Source organism: Megalobrama amblycephala, linkage group LG10, assembly GCF_018812025.1.
Source record: "Megalobrama amblycephala isolate DHTTF-2021 linkage group LG10, ASM1881202v1, whole genome shotgun sequence".
Lineage (NCBI taxonomy): Eukaryota > Metazoa > Chordata > Actinopteri > Cypriniformes > Xenocyprididae > Megalobrama > Megalobrama amblycephala.
Window position 1 is genome coordinate 32,795,108 of NC_063053.1, and position 13,442 is coordinate 32,808,549.

Sequence of the window (13,442 nt, forward strand, 5' to 3'; positions counted from 1 at the left end):
GATGAAGAGGAGGGGGTGTTCTGGAGCTTTGGGCCACAGGGAAGCCAAACCTCACGGCAGTTTAAAATTAGAGTTTGGGGGTTGGGATATCGGACAGTCCAAAGAGATGGGTACAGTATTCCGGGGTAATTTCTACTGTATAGTGTATACTGAAGAGTCATGCTATTATTGAGTAAATGCTTCTCACAAACTTCTAATAAGGACAAATTAACTACACTGCAAGACAATATCAACAGGAAAATCCAAAAGAACAAAAACATTCCTCACATTTATTTTGGGAAATAATTACACAAACAATCATGCATACTCAAATGCAGCATTAGGCTATGTCATCTCATTCACATACGAACCCCACATTCAATAGCATCTAAAGTGCATATCAAACTTTAAGATATTTACCCACAATTTTCAATAAGGTATTTGGCAGACATACTAATGGATCGTTCTTTATTTGCATATATGCACAATGCATCATGAATCATTCGTAGGGAGGGGGGGTCAAAATATTTCAAAGGTCATTTCATCCAACAGGTCACAAAACGCACTTTTCCACAAACAAAATAATGCCAAATTTCGTCAAGCTATTCATTCATCCATATTCACAAAACACTGAAACTGTTTTAAATGCCAACGTTTTATGAATCCCTTCAAAGTCAAGTGCAGCTCCACTCAAGCAAACGGCATTTGAGATAGATCAACATCCTACCAAGGTAAAGTTCAAAAGTCTACTTCAGCCTCAACGATTTTGTATTTCTACAAGGACAACTCTGCATTATAATGTCAGATGAAAAGTGTGGAAATAAGGGGCCAGACATACTCACCCCAGGAGAATACAAGAGCGCGACGCGGAGGTAGATGAGCCTCTACCCGCCTGGATGAAAGCAGCTGATGAAAAGCAAAATATTACCCATGCGGAATGCTGCCTCTCCCTCATCCCATTTATGGAGAGGCATTAGACTATATATAGCATTTACACTAACTTCCCACATCATTTCGCACTGATATTAAGATAGCAGACAGACGTTTTAAATTGACGCTGGATATTGAATGGGCTTAAAAAACAAGAGATTAGTTTAAGGTGAGTCGAACAGAAATCATAATAATGTATTAAAGTACACATTAATTGCTCAGAATTAGTGGAAAATACACAATTGCGAAAGATGACACGCACTAATCATTTTTTGAAACCATTTTAAAGCTTCTTAATGTATTTGTTGTTATTAATGAATGTTTTTAGAATGTATTATCCAGATCTAGCTCGCTTACATCAAATTAATGTGCCACTAGCGGCATCAAACGGTATTACACAAATATATAACGACCTTGTGGATAAAACATTAAATTACATTAAAATGAACTGGGTAGATTTTTTTAACTTCAAGGTATGAAAACTTTATTCATAAATTGTGTTCTTGCGGGTAAGAGTTACAGTAAGAGAAGAAGTTATTTACAGAACTAGCAAGATTAAAAACAAATAAGTTTGAAGATTTCCAATTTTTGAGGGGTGACAGCTCAAAAAAAAATCACAAAAATATAAAATAAGATACATACTTAGGCCTACTACTTAATATGCCTAATGGCAAATTTTATCTATTTAATTTAGTTAATCAAAAGGGGGGAATTCAGAATACATTTCAAATAACATACACGAAGGAACTTTACCTTGTGACATTTACTTTTAACTTGATCTGCATAATCCACCTTCACATGACATAAATTGCCGTTTATCACATGACTTGACAGCGCACGCGCAGTGATTGCGTCCCATCGTAAACATGATCAATGCACAGAGGCCCCAGTGTGTGCATGACTGGAAAGGAAGTGGCTCTGAAGTGACTCAACCGCACAGTGTTTCTGAGAGATCGTGGCTGGGCAGTCCTACTTCACACCTAGACTGACTAACAGCGTTTAAAAACTCCTGCTCTCTGATACTAATTGGAAGTAAAAACTGCAAATTGAAGCGACATATCATACATTAACAGGTATTTGACTTCTTAACGCAAGGTTGTTCAGTGTTTTGTTTTTCTATCTCATATTTGGACTTGGGTAAAGTTGGTTTTATATTCGCACATTCGGACTTCTGATAAATTCAGACTTTCCAATAAATGTGCAATAAATTAATGTTTGCACATTTTAAGCAGCGACATGATATTGACAACCAACGATTGTCAACTTACAACATATTTCACAGTCGATCAAAATAGGCAAGTATGTTTTAATGGCATATTTACTTGTGAATGTCCACTGAATGTCCAATGTAGCGTGATTAACAAGGCTATTGAATACGGATGTGCGAATATAAAACCAACTTTACCGAAGTATATTTGGTTGTTACTTTTGTACGCAACCTTGTGTTATGCTGTGTGCTTTGACTGTGTATATGTTTTATGAACGTCGATAATAAATCCTTCTTTTGTTTTCAGTAAATGAACGGACTTGCCCCATCTGGAAGAATGAGATTCATAGCAGTTGCTGTCATACTTTGTGCTGGATATTTCTGTTCACCGGTCTTTGCCCATCCTCGGTATGTCATTCAAATACTTTTATATAAATGTATACATATTGATCCCTGTTTGAAGTTGTGGTGCATTAGCAGCCAGACAATCAATACTGTATATAGCCTGTTTGTATTTTCCCGTATTTATTGAACAAGATACAAAGAGTACACAGTAAACACTACATAAAATATCAAAAGACGTTTGAAATGGTAAAGATTAGAAAACAACTTGCACAATATGCACAAACACAAACAAAACAACGTTCAACTGAACATACTGTACTGCCCGTATCAGACTGTTGCCAACGGATGTTACTTTTTTTGCAGACGTCAACAGGAAAGATAACAAAATGTTTTAATGACTTCACAGCAATGAAAACAAAACACACTAACAGTTCTTGGTTAATTTATACATTATTTAAATGAATTTTTACTAGATTATTGTAGTAGGTCTATGTTTAAGATTTAAATAATAATAATAATAAACATTGCGTCACTGTATTTATTACTGTAAACATTTAAAAAGTACTTTATTATAGTAAAGAAAATTAGAATGATAGGAATTACAAAACAATATCCAGGTGCAATACAGCAATACCAATTTAATAATTTGAATATGTATTTGTTACTGTGACCACGTTTTCTATAAAGGTACATACTGTTTTTGGTTACTGTTACTGTTTCGAAGCTGTTTTTGGGATCCATGTTTTGCACCTCTATACATGTACAAAATGTATGTCAGATTGTAATTGTCACTCTGAAATCATGCATTGTGAATTGACTTCTTTTAGGGGAGAATGGACAAAACTCATCCTGACCCAACACTGGCCACAGACATTTTGCAGTGTAATGTATTGCCTTTACTAGACATTATTTTATTGCTGACGCACCATCTATTGCTCCTCCACTTGGTATCAGGTGGACAAATTTATGCTGCTTTTCATTTACAGATGGAACATTGCAAAACAGATTTGGGCAATTGGACTCTGCATGGATTATGGTAGGTTTATCAAGACAAATTTGCTTCTTAAAGGGATAGTTCACCCAAAAATTAAAATTGTCATAATTTTCTCACCCTCAAGTTGTTCCAAACCTGCATGAGGTTCTTTCTTCTGCTGAACACAAAAGAAGATATTCTTAAGAATGTGTTTATCCAAACAGTAGATGGACACCATTGACATCCATTGTATTTTTTTCCATGTTATAGAAGTCAAAGGTTACATTTTTCAGCTATAATAAATATCTGCTTTTGGTATTAAGTATTAACTGAAGCAGAAGACACCTTTTGCTCAAACACTTAAAGGGATAGTTCACTAAAAAATGAAAATTTGATGTTTATCTGCTTACCCCCAGCGCATCCAAGATGTAGGTGACTTTGTTTCTTCAGTAGAACACAAATGATGATTTTTAACTGCAACCGTTGCTGTCTGTCAGTCAAATAATGGGAGTGAATGGGAACTCTATCAATAAGAGTTGAAAAAAACATGCACAGACAAATCCAAATTAAACCCTGCGGTTCGTGACGACACATTGATGTCCTAAGACATGAAACGATCGGTTTGTGCGAGAAACCGAACAGTATTTATATCATTTTTTTTTACCTCAAAAAACACCACAATGTCCAACTGCGTTCAGCACTCGGTTAGTGAGGTCTGATCGCGGCATGCTCTGACAACGGCAGCTGTTTGGTTTCTCGCACAAACCGATCGTTTTGTGTCTTAGGACATCAATGTGTCGTCACGAACCGCAGGGTTTAATTTGGATTTGTCTATGCAAGTTTTTTTGACTCTTATTGTTCGAGTTCCCATTTACTCGCATTATTTGACTGACAGAAAGCAACGGTTAGAGTTAAAAATCATCATTTGTGTTCTACTGAAGAAACAAAGTCACCTACATCTTGGATGCGCTGGGGGTAATCAGATAAACATCAAATTTTCATTTTTGGGTGAACTATCCCTTTAACTAATCCATAACCATAAACAAACAAACAAACAAACAAAAAAATCCTTCCTGCATTTTACTTCTGCTCTAGCTTTAAACTTGACATTGTGTACTGCAAATATTATTGATAGTTATGATAAATTGATTGTGATGTTCCTCATTTGTAAGTGTTTGCTTATATTGGTACAACCCTGGATGTCATGTGATCTGAAAAATCATCCAATGTGATTACAATGCTGATGATTATAAGGATGATTATAGTTTGTGGTAGTAGAAGCAAGTATTTAAAGAATTTTGTTGTTGTTGTTATTACAGGCCCAACACTGGCATAAGGTGCAACACATCCTGGCATTTTAATGCCAGTTTGATTGAGGTAATTTGCCATCTTGCCATGTTGCATGTCATATATTTTATTTTAACGGACATGTGCTTGACGTGTTGTATGTACATGCCTTGCAGGACATTATACCAGAAATGGAGAGAGTCTGGCCAGATCTGCTAGAACCTTCTTCCCCAAAATTTTGGTATGTTAAAAACTTGAAAATGTAAAATACATTTAAGCACAATTATGATTTTATGAATTTATTTAACTAAATAATGACTTTTTTATTTTTTGCTCAGGAAATATGAATGGCAGAAACATGGAACATGTGCTGCACAAGCAGAGTCTCTGAACAGTGAGCATAAATACTTTAGCAAAGCTCTGGAGCTGTACCACAAGTTTGACCTTAATAGGTAAGTTCTTGTTTTTCGGTGGTTCTTGTGTCACTGTATACTGTGATTTTTGTGGCTTTTGGTAAATTAGGAAGTTGTGAGATTGCAATAAATTTGGTGGATTCAAAGCAAAAGATACGATTATTTATACAGTTAATGATTGATAGCTGTCATCAAAAACAAGCATTATGTAACACTTCAGCTAAAAAAAAAAAATACTCAAAGTAAAACTAATATTATAAAACTTATGTTCTGACTCAAAATTCTGATTGGAGCCTCATTCAGAGCTTTTGTAAAATAGGTGATATACATGTATGCTCACATGACATTTAATTAGTTTATAGAACCTTGATGTTTTGTTTTTTTTTTGTAGAGAATTATATTTGAGAATATAATTGTAGGAGAATATACTCATACTTGAGGAGGGAAAAAAAACTCCTCAGTTTTATTCAAAGGCCCAAACCGAGCAAACGTATGCAATTTGGTGCTGATATTTGATATGAAAATTCTGATAGCTTGTAATGCAGTATAACAGTAACAGTATAGCAGACTACTTGCATAAAATCCATATAAATATCAGTTAACGTGGCAAAATACAATGTTGCTCGACAACCATAAACAAATAAACTTTGATTCATATTGTACCTAACACATTTTAATAACAAGTTTGGGACACTTCCCGCTTTGGATGTCCATATTACTCCTTGTTACCTCATTGCTGTCATTGTGTATAGTAAGTAAATTAAAGCAATCGTGCCCATAATGGCTTCAGAGTTATAGCTACAATGGTATAAACACTACCAGTTAACACACTTCTGCTATCTCACTGAATCATCATCATACCTTCCCAGCCCTAGATGACATTGGCTTCCTAATGAGTCTTTTGTGTTTTCAGTGTTTTAAGGAACAACAAAATCGTGCCCTCTGAGAAGTACTACACAGTAAGTAGTTTAATTGTTCTCACTGCTGTAATTATCATTTATGAGTCACTGAACTATTTGTGGTCCTCTGAAGATGATCATGTAAGTATTTTACTATGACCTTTGACTTGAGAGGTGTCTGTGAATGATACTCTTTTGTAAATAATCCGGCTGCTATGGTTTGCGTTGGAGTGTATTTACTGTGATGTTCCAGCTTGCTGTGTTTTCTGTTCCTGTCACTGATACCACAACATGTGCTTACATCATGAATGATATAATGGAAATGACGATCAGGTTTCCCAAAAGTATCATTCTCAAAGCATTATCCTAAACCACAGCGTGCATCGTTTGTCCGGCATACACCGCGATAGCTGTAAGATCAGCGTTTCAACACACAGAGCCTGACGTCTTGCAATGTTCTGTTGCGTTCATTCAACTTCTCCATTTTTTGGCCTGAAGTAAACAATTATCTTGTGATCATGGGCACATGGTAGTAAATGTGTCATATTTCCTGTTTGTTTTAGCTTGATGATGTGGAGACAGTCCTTACCAATTTCTACAATGTGAAGCCAAAGATTCAGTGTGTCCACCCAGGAAAGGTATGAATGAAGAATGGCAGAATATTTTAACCAATCTTCCATCAGCCGACAAGAAAAGTTGTTCTAGATTTTGGATCATTTTTATTTTGTCATTTTGTGTATATGTTCTTTTAAAGGGGTGGTTCAATGCGATTTCACTTTAGTTAGTGTGTAATGTTGCTGCTTGAGCATAAACAGTATCTGCAAAGTTACAGCGCTGAAAGTTCAATGCAAACGGAGATATTGTCTTTTAAAGTTATGGCGGTTAAATGCCTACAACGAGCTTCTTCCTGAGTTGGTGACATCATAAACCCTGCAAAACACGCCCCCGGGAACACGCAACAAAGTGGGCGAGGTGATGTGGCGCAGGAAGCAGAAGAGTTGTGTACACCGGACGCGAGCGGCGCGATGCGTCAAAAGATAATAGAACCCATTATAATCAGTGATCTTAACTACACTGGATGCGCAGTGGAAGACAGCTTCCAGAATCTACACGAGTTCAATGCTGGATTTGCACAAAGGCTTTTACTGAAAGAAGCAGTTCCCACTTTAAAAGCAGAAGCTGCTGTTTATTGGCTTCACACTGTAAGTACGTTTTATTGTTAGTACATGTCTTTTAAACATATAGCTATTGCTATTTTTGGTTGCATCAAGGACATATACAAAGAGCAACTCGTTTTTGCTTCGCTAGCCAGTTAGCTAAATTCTAGTGTATAACTGTTACTTCTCCAAAAAACATCTATGTTCATAGACAAACAGTTGTTCATGCTATAAATTAAACACTACCTTTATAAAAATGCGACTACTCAGTCATGTATTCGGCTACAGTAAAGCTTTAATCAGGATAACACTGTATATTGAAAGCTAACAAACAGCAGTGACAGCATCTAAACACTTTGACACAAATACAAAATGAAATACCATTTATAATCGTCCTTTAAAAGCCGCGATTGCAGCTTGACCCTCTTCATCTGGGTCTGATTCGGGCTCAATTTGATACAGCAATATAGACGCCATTATTTACATTTTCATTGAAGCAACGGATGGTAAGGGGCGTGGCGTTTCCGGATGCTTCAGCGAATCACGATACACTGGGCCAGCTACCAACCTGCTAACCAATCTGAGCACATTGCATATTTAGGAGGGAGTGGCTTCATAGAAGCAGGAAGTCAAACGAGCCGTTCATATGACAGTGGAAACAGAGGTGTAGAATAAAGGTAAAATATATGAAAAATAAAGCATTTTCAATAAAACAAAGCATTAAGACATGTTAAACTGTGCCCCTCAAAACACAATCAAGCCTAGAAAAAAACCACTGAACCACCCCTTTAAGACTGTGTATTGACGTGTATTCAATTTTCCAGGCTCAATCGATAGCGTGACTCTTTGGTGATTACACAAAAATTAATTTAGACTCCTTTTCTTTAAAACAGTTTGAAATCTAGGCTACAGTGAGGCACTTTGAATAGAAGTGAATGGAGCCAATCTATAAATCTTAATATATTCACTGTTTCAGTAGTATGGCACAAACAATAACATGATTTTAGTGTGAAAAACTGTTATATCTAGTTTTACAACTTTGTTGCCATGACATAAAAAATGACATAAAAATTATGAAATTAAACTTCATGGCTCAAATAATTACTAATAAAGTAATTACTAATAATTACTAATAATACATAAAAAAAAAAAAAAAAAAAAAAAACTATATGCTTCACATTTCTGTAAAGAAAAAAATGTTTCCAATGTAAATAACCTTTCTTTTTTCTTTCTTTTTTTTCTTCTTTTTTTTTTTTTAAAGAAAATTATTCTTTTTTGTGTGTGTGTTAATCAACATGTTAATGTACATTCATGCATTTAGCAGATGCTTTTATCTATAGTGACTTACAATAGAGGAACATGCGCAATTTATCACAGATCCAACTGTATCTAAAGTATGCAATAGCAGGTTTATTAAGCCCAAAGTATACTTCAGCTGTCCACATTCCACAAAGGTCCGTGCAATGTAATTTTCATCTTCAGGAGGGTCAGTGGAAGTCCGCAAACACGTACAAAAGCACATGCGAGTGACTTTTTTTTTGGAGTTTTGGAAATGAGCTAGAGCAGAGGAAAAATGCAGGTAGAATGGAAGGGTTTTTTTATGCCACAAATGCTGTAGATTGAGCCTAACTTGTATTGAACCCAAAATATTCCTTTAAGAAAGTAAACGGAGTCCATTTTGATTTCCTCTTGACTTGATATACAGTAAGACTGATCTGTGCAACAGTTAAGTTCACTAGAATCATAATTTGCCATCGATTTTGCTGAGGTGAGATCTAATTTTTTACTGTATTTCTCAGGGGGGCCAGGTTCAGATTTTGGGCCAAATAGAGATCTGCGTTGACCGAGATTTCCAGCTGATGAATTGTGAAAAGTCAACCGAAGAAATCTGGAGCAATGACATGTCTGTCAGTGGCCAATCAGCCCTCAGCGTGTGCGATCAGTCCATGCCAGTTTATTACCCTCCAGTGCCAAGCAGATCATAGAGGTGGGCAACTTCAGACCTCTTCTGGGAGTGTGGAATCACTGAGAAAGAGAGGACCAGAATTCATTTGAGAGTTCCTGTCTAGCATTTGAAACACTGGAAAATGAAAACCGCTGGAAATGTTTTCTATTTACACTATCTTTTTAAGTAATTGCACATTAAATTCCTTTATTTTAAATGATAATGCTGGAACAATCGAGTGAAGATTTAAGAGTGTCAGATTCGCAGACTGCATGCTGTATTCCATGGATACTGGGTTCATATTTACAATTTATTGGTTTTACACAGTGTATTTTGCTCAACTGTTGTCATGTTTGTTTTTGGGTGAATCTCACAAAATTACATCCAGATCAAATGAACCACAAAATTTCAAGAAAAGAAAAATTAGAAATGAAGCATGTAATAGGAATATCAAGATTTTTTAACTTTTTTTTTTAACATTTTCATATTTTAATTTTTGCATCTGGATGTTTTACTTTTCCATTTTCTCCCATTCACATTATTGTCATTGATTCCCATTATGAAAGTAGATGATGACCCTAAACTGCATTTTTTGAAAATCTACATAAATGACCATCAACAAATACTACCATGTTGTAACCATGTTATTACTTGGCAATATAGATGATATTACTGTTATTTTCAAAAATAAGAATGATATTTTCAAAAATAAGAATGATATTTACCTAAAAGTAAGCCAAATCTTCTGTATTTTCTTAAGCATAATATAAGTCTTTTCTTTATTTTGAAATATGACCCAGTTGTGTTTTCGACAGGTTTTGTGTTATTCACCACTTTTTTTTTTCTTTCTTTTTTTTTTACAGGTTACAAAATATTTTTAAAAATGTTTTGTTGAAGAAGAACTTTTTGAAATATGCCCCATGTGTTAGCTGTAATATTTTTCCCACTGTATTTTTAATCGGATAAATCTGATATTAGCTCTGCTTGGTATTGAAAGAGTCCTTTTAGCCCTTAATTTGCAATGTTAATGTGTAAAATTTGTGGTAGTTTAGAGCTTTGGGCCTAATGGCAGCATGCAGTTGCAGATAATGCACATTTAAGCTCCCGCCACTGGAGGGCAGCACATGCATTCTGGAGGGGAAAAAAAAGGTACATTGATATTGTTTACAGATATGTTGTTCACATGTAATGAACAACATTTTGTGAATGGATGATGGCATTTAACTACAGTTACCATTTGCACAAAATTTTCAGATAAATAAAGTTGTCTCTTTGGCATTTTAACATAATTATCTGATGATTTATGTCAGATGATGTTTTTATCCATCGGATGTTTACTTATCAAAAGAGCCGTATCAGATGTGGGCATTTTTGATTGCTTTTGGCAACACATCATTTAAAATATATGTTTAATGTTTAATTGTTGCTAGTTTGATTTTTATACTGGTGAGACATTTATACTGCTGGTGAAAAACATTTTACAGGTTTGTTACTTCTTTTAGGTTTGTTACTTTTTCGGTATGTGAAATGCCTTTACAAAAACGTAAGTAATTTAAGATTTTTGTAATGCAATGTCAAATGAATAAATGTTTCCCTGCTGAACTGTCTTTACGTGACATTACTTACAGGCCGATTCATGATCTCAAATGATTGCAGCGTGTGGCCTTCAGTTTGTCTCACTGCTGCCTCCTTGTCTTGATAGAAACAACAACCATAAGTTCAAGTGATTTATAGATTTTTTACAAGGCTATTTTGGTGTTTGTGACTGCCGGTACCCTGTGCATTAAGAAATGTGATGAGAAGGACTTCTTTAATAACCAGATGCTGCTAACTTGCTTGCTTGCTAGATGTTCACTGATGATTGTCTCAGTTGTTTAGTCTAAATAACCCACTTGCACTAACTCTATTTCTCCCACATGAAGGAGCAAAGGTAAAAGAGGAACAGTTTTGACAGAACTGCAAATGGATAAATACATGTGGAATGTGCAATTAAGAGGCTTAAATTATAAAGTGTTGACATAAACCCTTTCCATCAGTCTTCACACCAAAGCTGACAAGATCCTGAGAATATGGCTTAATGGCTCTATAGTTTATTTTATATGATCCATGGTGCAGAGAAATAAACCAAACTCTTTCTATGTTATTTATTTGTCACATTATTTATTCTGTTACACAGATGGCAAATCTAATGAGCTGCCTAATTTTCCAGGAATATTGTTTATATCATGATACTGAATATCAGGAGGGGATTTTCACACACACACAAGAAATATATTTAAATGAATAAAATATTTAGGTAAATACACCCCAAAATTTCACCCTGACGAGAATATTTTATGCACAAAAACAAAACAAAAATATTGACTTCATTCAACAATTTCTTCTCTTCCCTGTCATTCTCCTAAGCTGTTTACATTGTAAACACAGTGCAGCGCTTCCGGGTTCTACATCAGAACACTGACTGATTTTTGGCCGGCTCCTGCGCCAGCATCACACACATGCGTCATTTGTTAACTTGTACAGCATCGGCCAATACTAAGTCAGGGTTCTGACATACACCGAAAAAACATTTGGAGTAGGATTTACTTGAAAAAGGTTTGGAAACAATTTTCACTCAGAAAAGGCTAGTAAAGTTACAAAAATTTGCCAAGTAAAAGCCTAAACATAATTATTAGTAGCTTTAATTAGAAATGTTTAAGTTAAGTTTACTTCGGAATTCCCAGTAAATTTTATTGACTCTTTGTTTGTAAATTTGACTTAAGGAATGCTTATACATTTATTATGATTTATTGCATTTTTTACACAAGAGACAATCACTGGAAAAATCAATATGTAAAATTGACTTTTGCAAGATTTTGCACACATATTTAAGTCAATTTTACATATGGAATTAAATATACTCTACTTAAATAAGTTAAGTAAAATTAATAAAGAAATTAAGTAATTTTAACATTGCCAGCAGGCTAAAAGGCTGAGTAACTTCTACTTAGTTGAAGTTTTCTTTGCAATGTATTTTACTCAAACAATACACTTTTAAAATGTATGCTTTAATTATAAACACCTAAGTAAAAATTATAATAGATATTGTGTAAACACCATATCCATATTTTAAAAGTATAATGTGGCACCTGAACACAGAGACCTCAATACTTGGTACACAATGACAAGTCAAGTCAAGTCACCTTTATTTATATAGCGCTTTTTACAATGTAGATTGTGTCAAAGCAGCTTTACATTGATAAGTACATTATTAAAGAATAGTGTCAATGCAGGCAGATCAAAGCACTGTTGAATATCAAATGTCAAGTCAAATGTCAAGTGTCCCCAACTAAGCAAGCCAAAGGCGACAGCGGCAAGGAACCCAAACTCCAACAGGTGACATCAGGTGGCAAACAAGTAGCAAATAGGTATTAAAATGAAGAAAAAAACCTTGGGAGAAACCAGGCTTAGACGGGGGACCAGTCCTCCTCTGGCGAACAGTGCTTTGTTACGATTCAGGTTTGCTATCATAAGTCCGATAGGATCGCAACATTCAAAGTATTTATTTCAGTTCCATCCAGTTGAGGATCGTATTCATCACGCTGGTATGGACGGCTGTTGAGGAGCTGCGCCACTGGTTGTCGTGACTCGTGTTGATGAGGCCTTCACAGTGGATGATCTCAATCTCTGCTGATACTTCAGGGCTGCGTTGTGGTCATGTCAAGACGCAGGTCCTTGGTCTCACCTGGATACGGCCCCGATCCGGTTGACTACGGTAAACCTCAGGATAAACAGAAAGACTAACATTAGCGTAGATGCCATTCTTCTTCTGATGTAACGAGTGCATCTGGTGTTATAGGAAGTGTGATTATTCCAGAGTTTAGGTGCCAAATAGGAGAAAGATCTACCGCCTGCGGTTGATTTTGATATTCTAGGTATTATCAGCTGGCCTGAATTCTGAGATCGCAATAGATGTGAAGGACTATAATGCATTAAGAGCTTGCTCAGGTACTGGGGAGCTAAACCATTTAGTGCTTTGTAAGTAATTAGCAAGATATTAAAATCTGTACGATGTTTATCAGGAAGCCAATGCAGTGTTGACAGAACTGGGCTAATATGGTCATGCTTCCTAGTTCTAGTAAGAACTAGCTGCTGCATTTTGTACGAGCTGTAGTATATTTATAAGGTGAGCAGAACAACCACCCAGTAAAGCGTTACAGTAATCTAGCATTGACGTCATGAACGCATGAACTAACTGTTCTACATTTGTCATTGATAGCATATGTCATAGTTTAGATATATTTTTAAGATGGAAGAATGCGGTTTTA

The 13,442-nt window shown here is 35.5% G+C and overlaps 2 protein-coding genes across 4 annotated transcripts in view; one reads left to right on the forward strand and one right to left on the reverse strand.

The window, feature by feature from the left end:
* Positions 1 to 1,687, reverse strand: part of myom2b (myomesin 2b) — a 62,848-nt gene extending 61,161 nt beyond the window's left edge. Inside the window, exons 1-2 of one of the 3 annotated variants that reach the window (XM_048205786.1) lie at positions 1,663 to 1,687; positions 822 to 885 (exon numbers count right to left, since the gene is read on the reverse strand). In XM_048205786.1, coding sequence (XP_048061743.1) covers positions 822 to 885; positions 1,663 to 1,672 — 74 coding nt within the window. In that variant the 5' untranslated portion in view covers positions 1,673 to 1,687. Of the gene's footprint in view, positions 1 to 821; positions 950 to 1,662 lie in introns of those variants that run through there. The other 2 variants (XM_048205784.1, XM_048205785.1) reach the window with 2 other exon arrangements.
* A 77-nt stretch (positions 1,688 to 1,764) lies between these two features.
* rnaset2 (ribonuclease T2) lies at positions 1,765 to 10,270 on the forward strand. Its single transcript, XM_048205787.1, has 10 exons — positions 1,765 to 1,982; positions 2,424 to 2,524; positions 3,289 to 3,343; positions 3,448 to 3,497; positions 4,754 to 4,811; positions 4,898 to 4,962; positions 5,060 to 5,173; positions 6,048 to 6,093; positions 6,597 to 6,671; positions 8,990 to 10,270. The coding sequence occupies exons 2-10, from the start codon at positions 2,427 to 2,429 to the stop codon at positions 9,173 to 9,175; spliced, it is 747 nt and encodes a 248-aa protein (XP_048061744.1). The 5' UTR covers positions 1,765 to 1,982; positions 2,424 to 2,426; the 3' UTR covers positions 9,176 to 10,270.
* Positions 10,271 to 13,442: the final 3,172 nt, after the last annotated feature.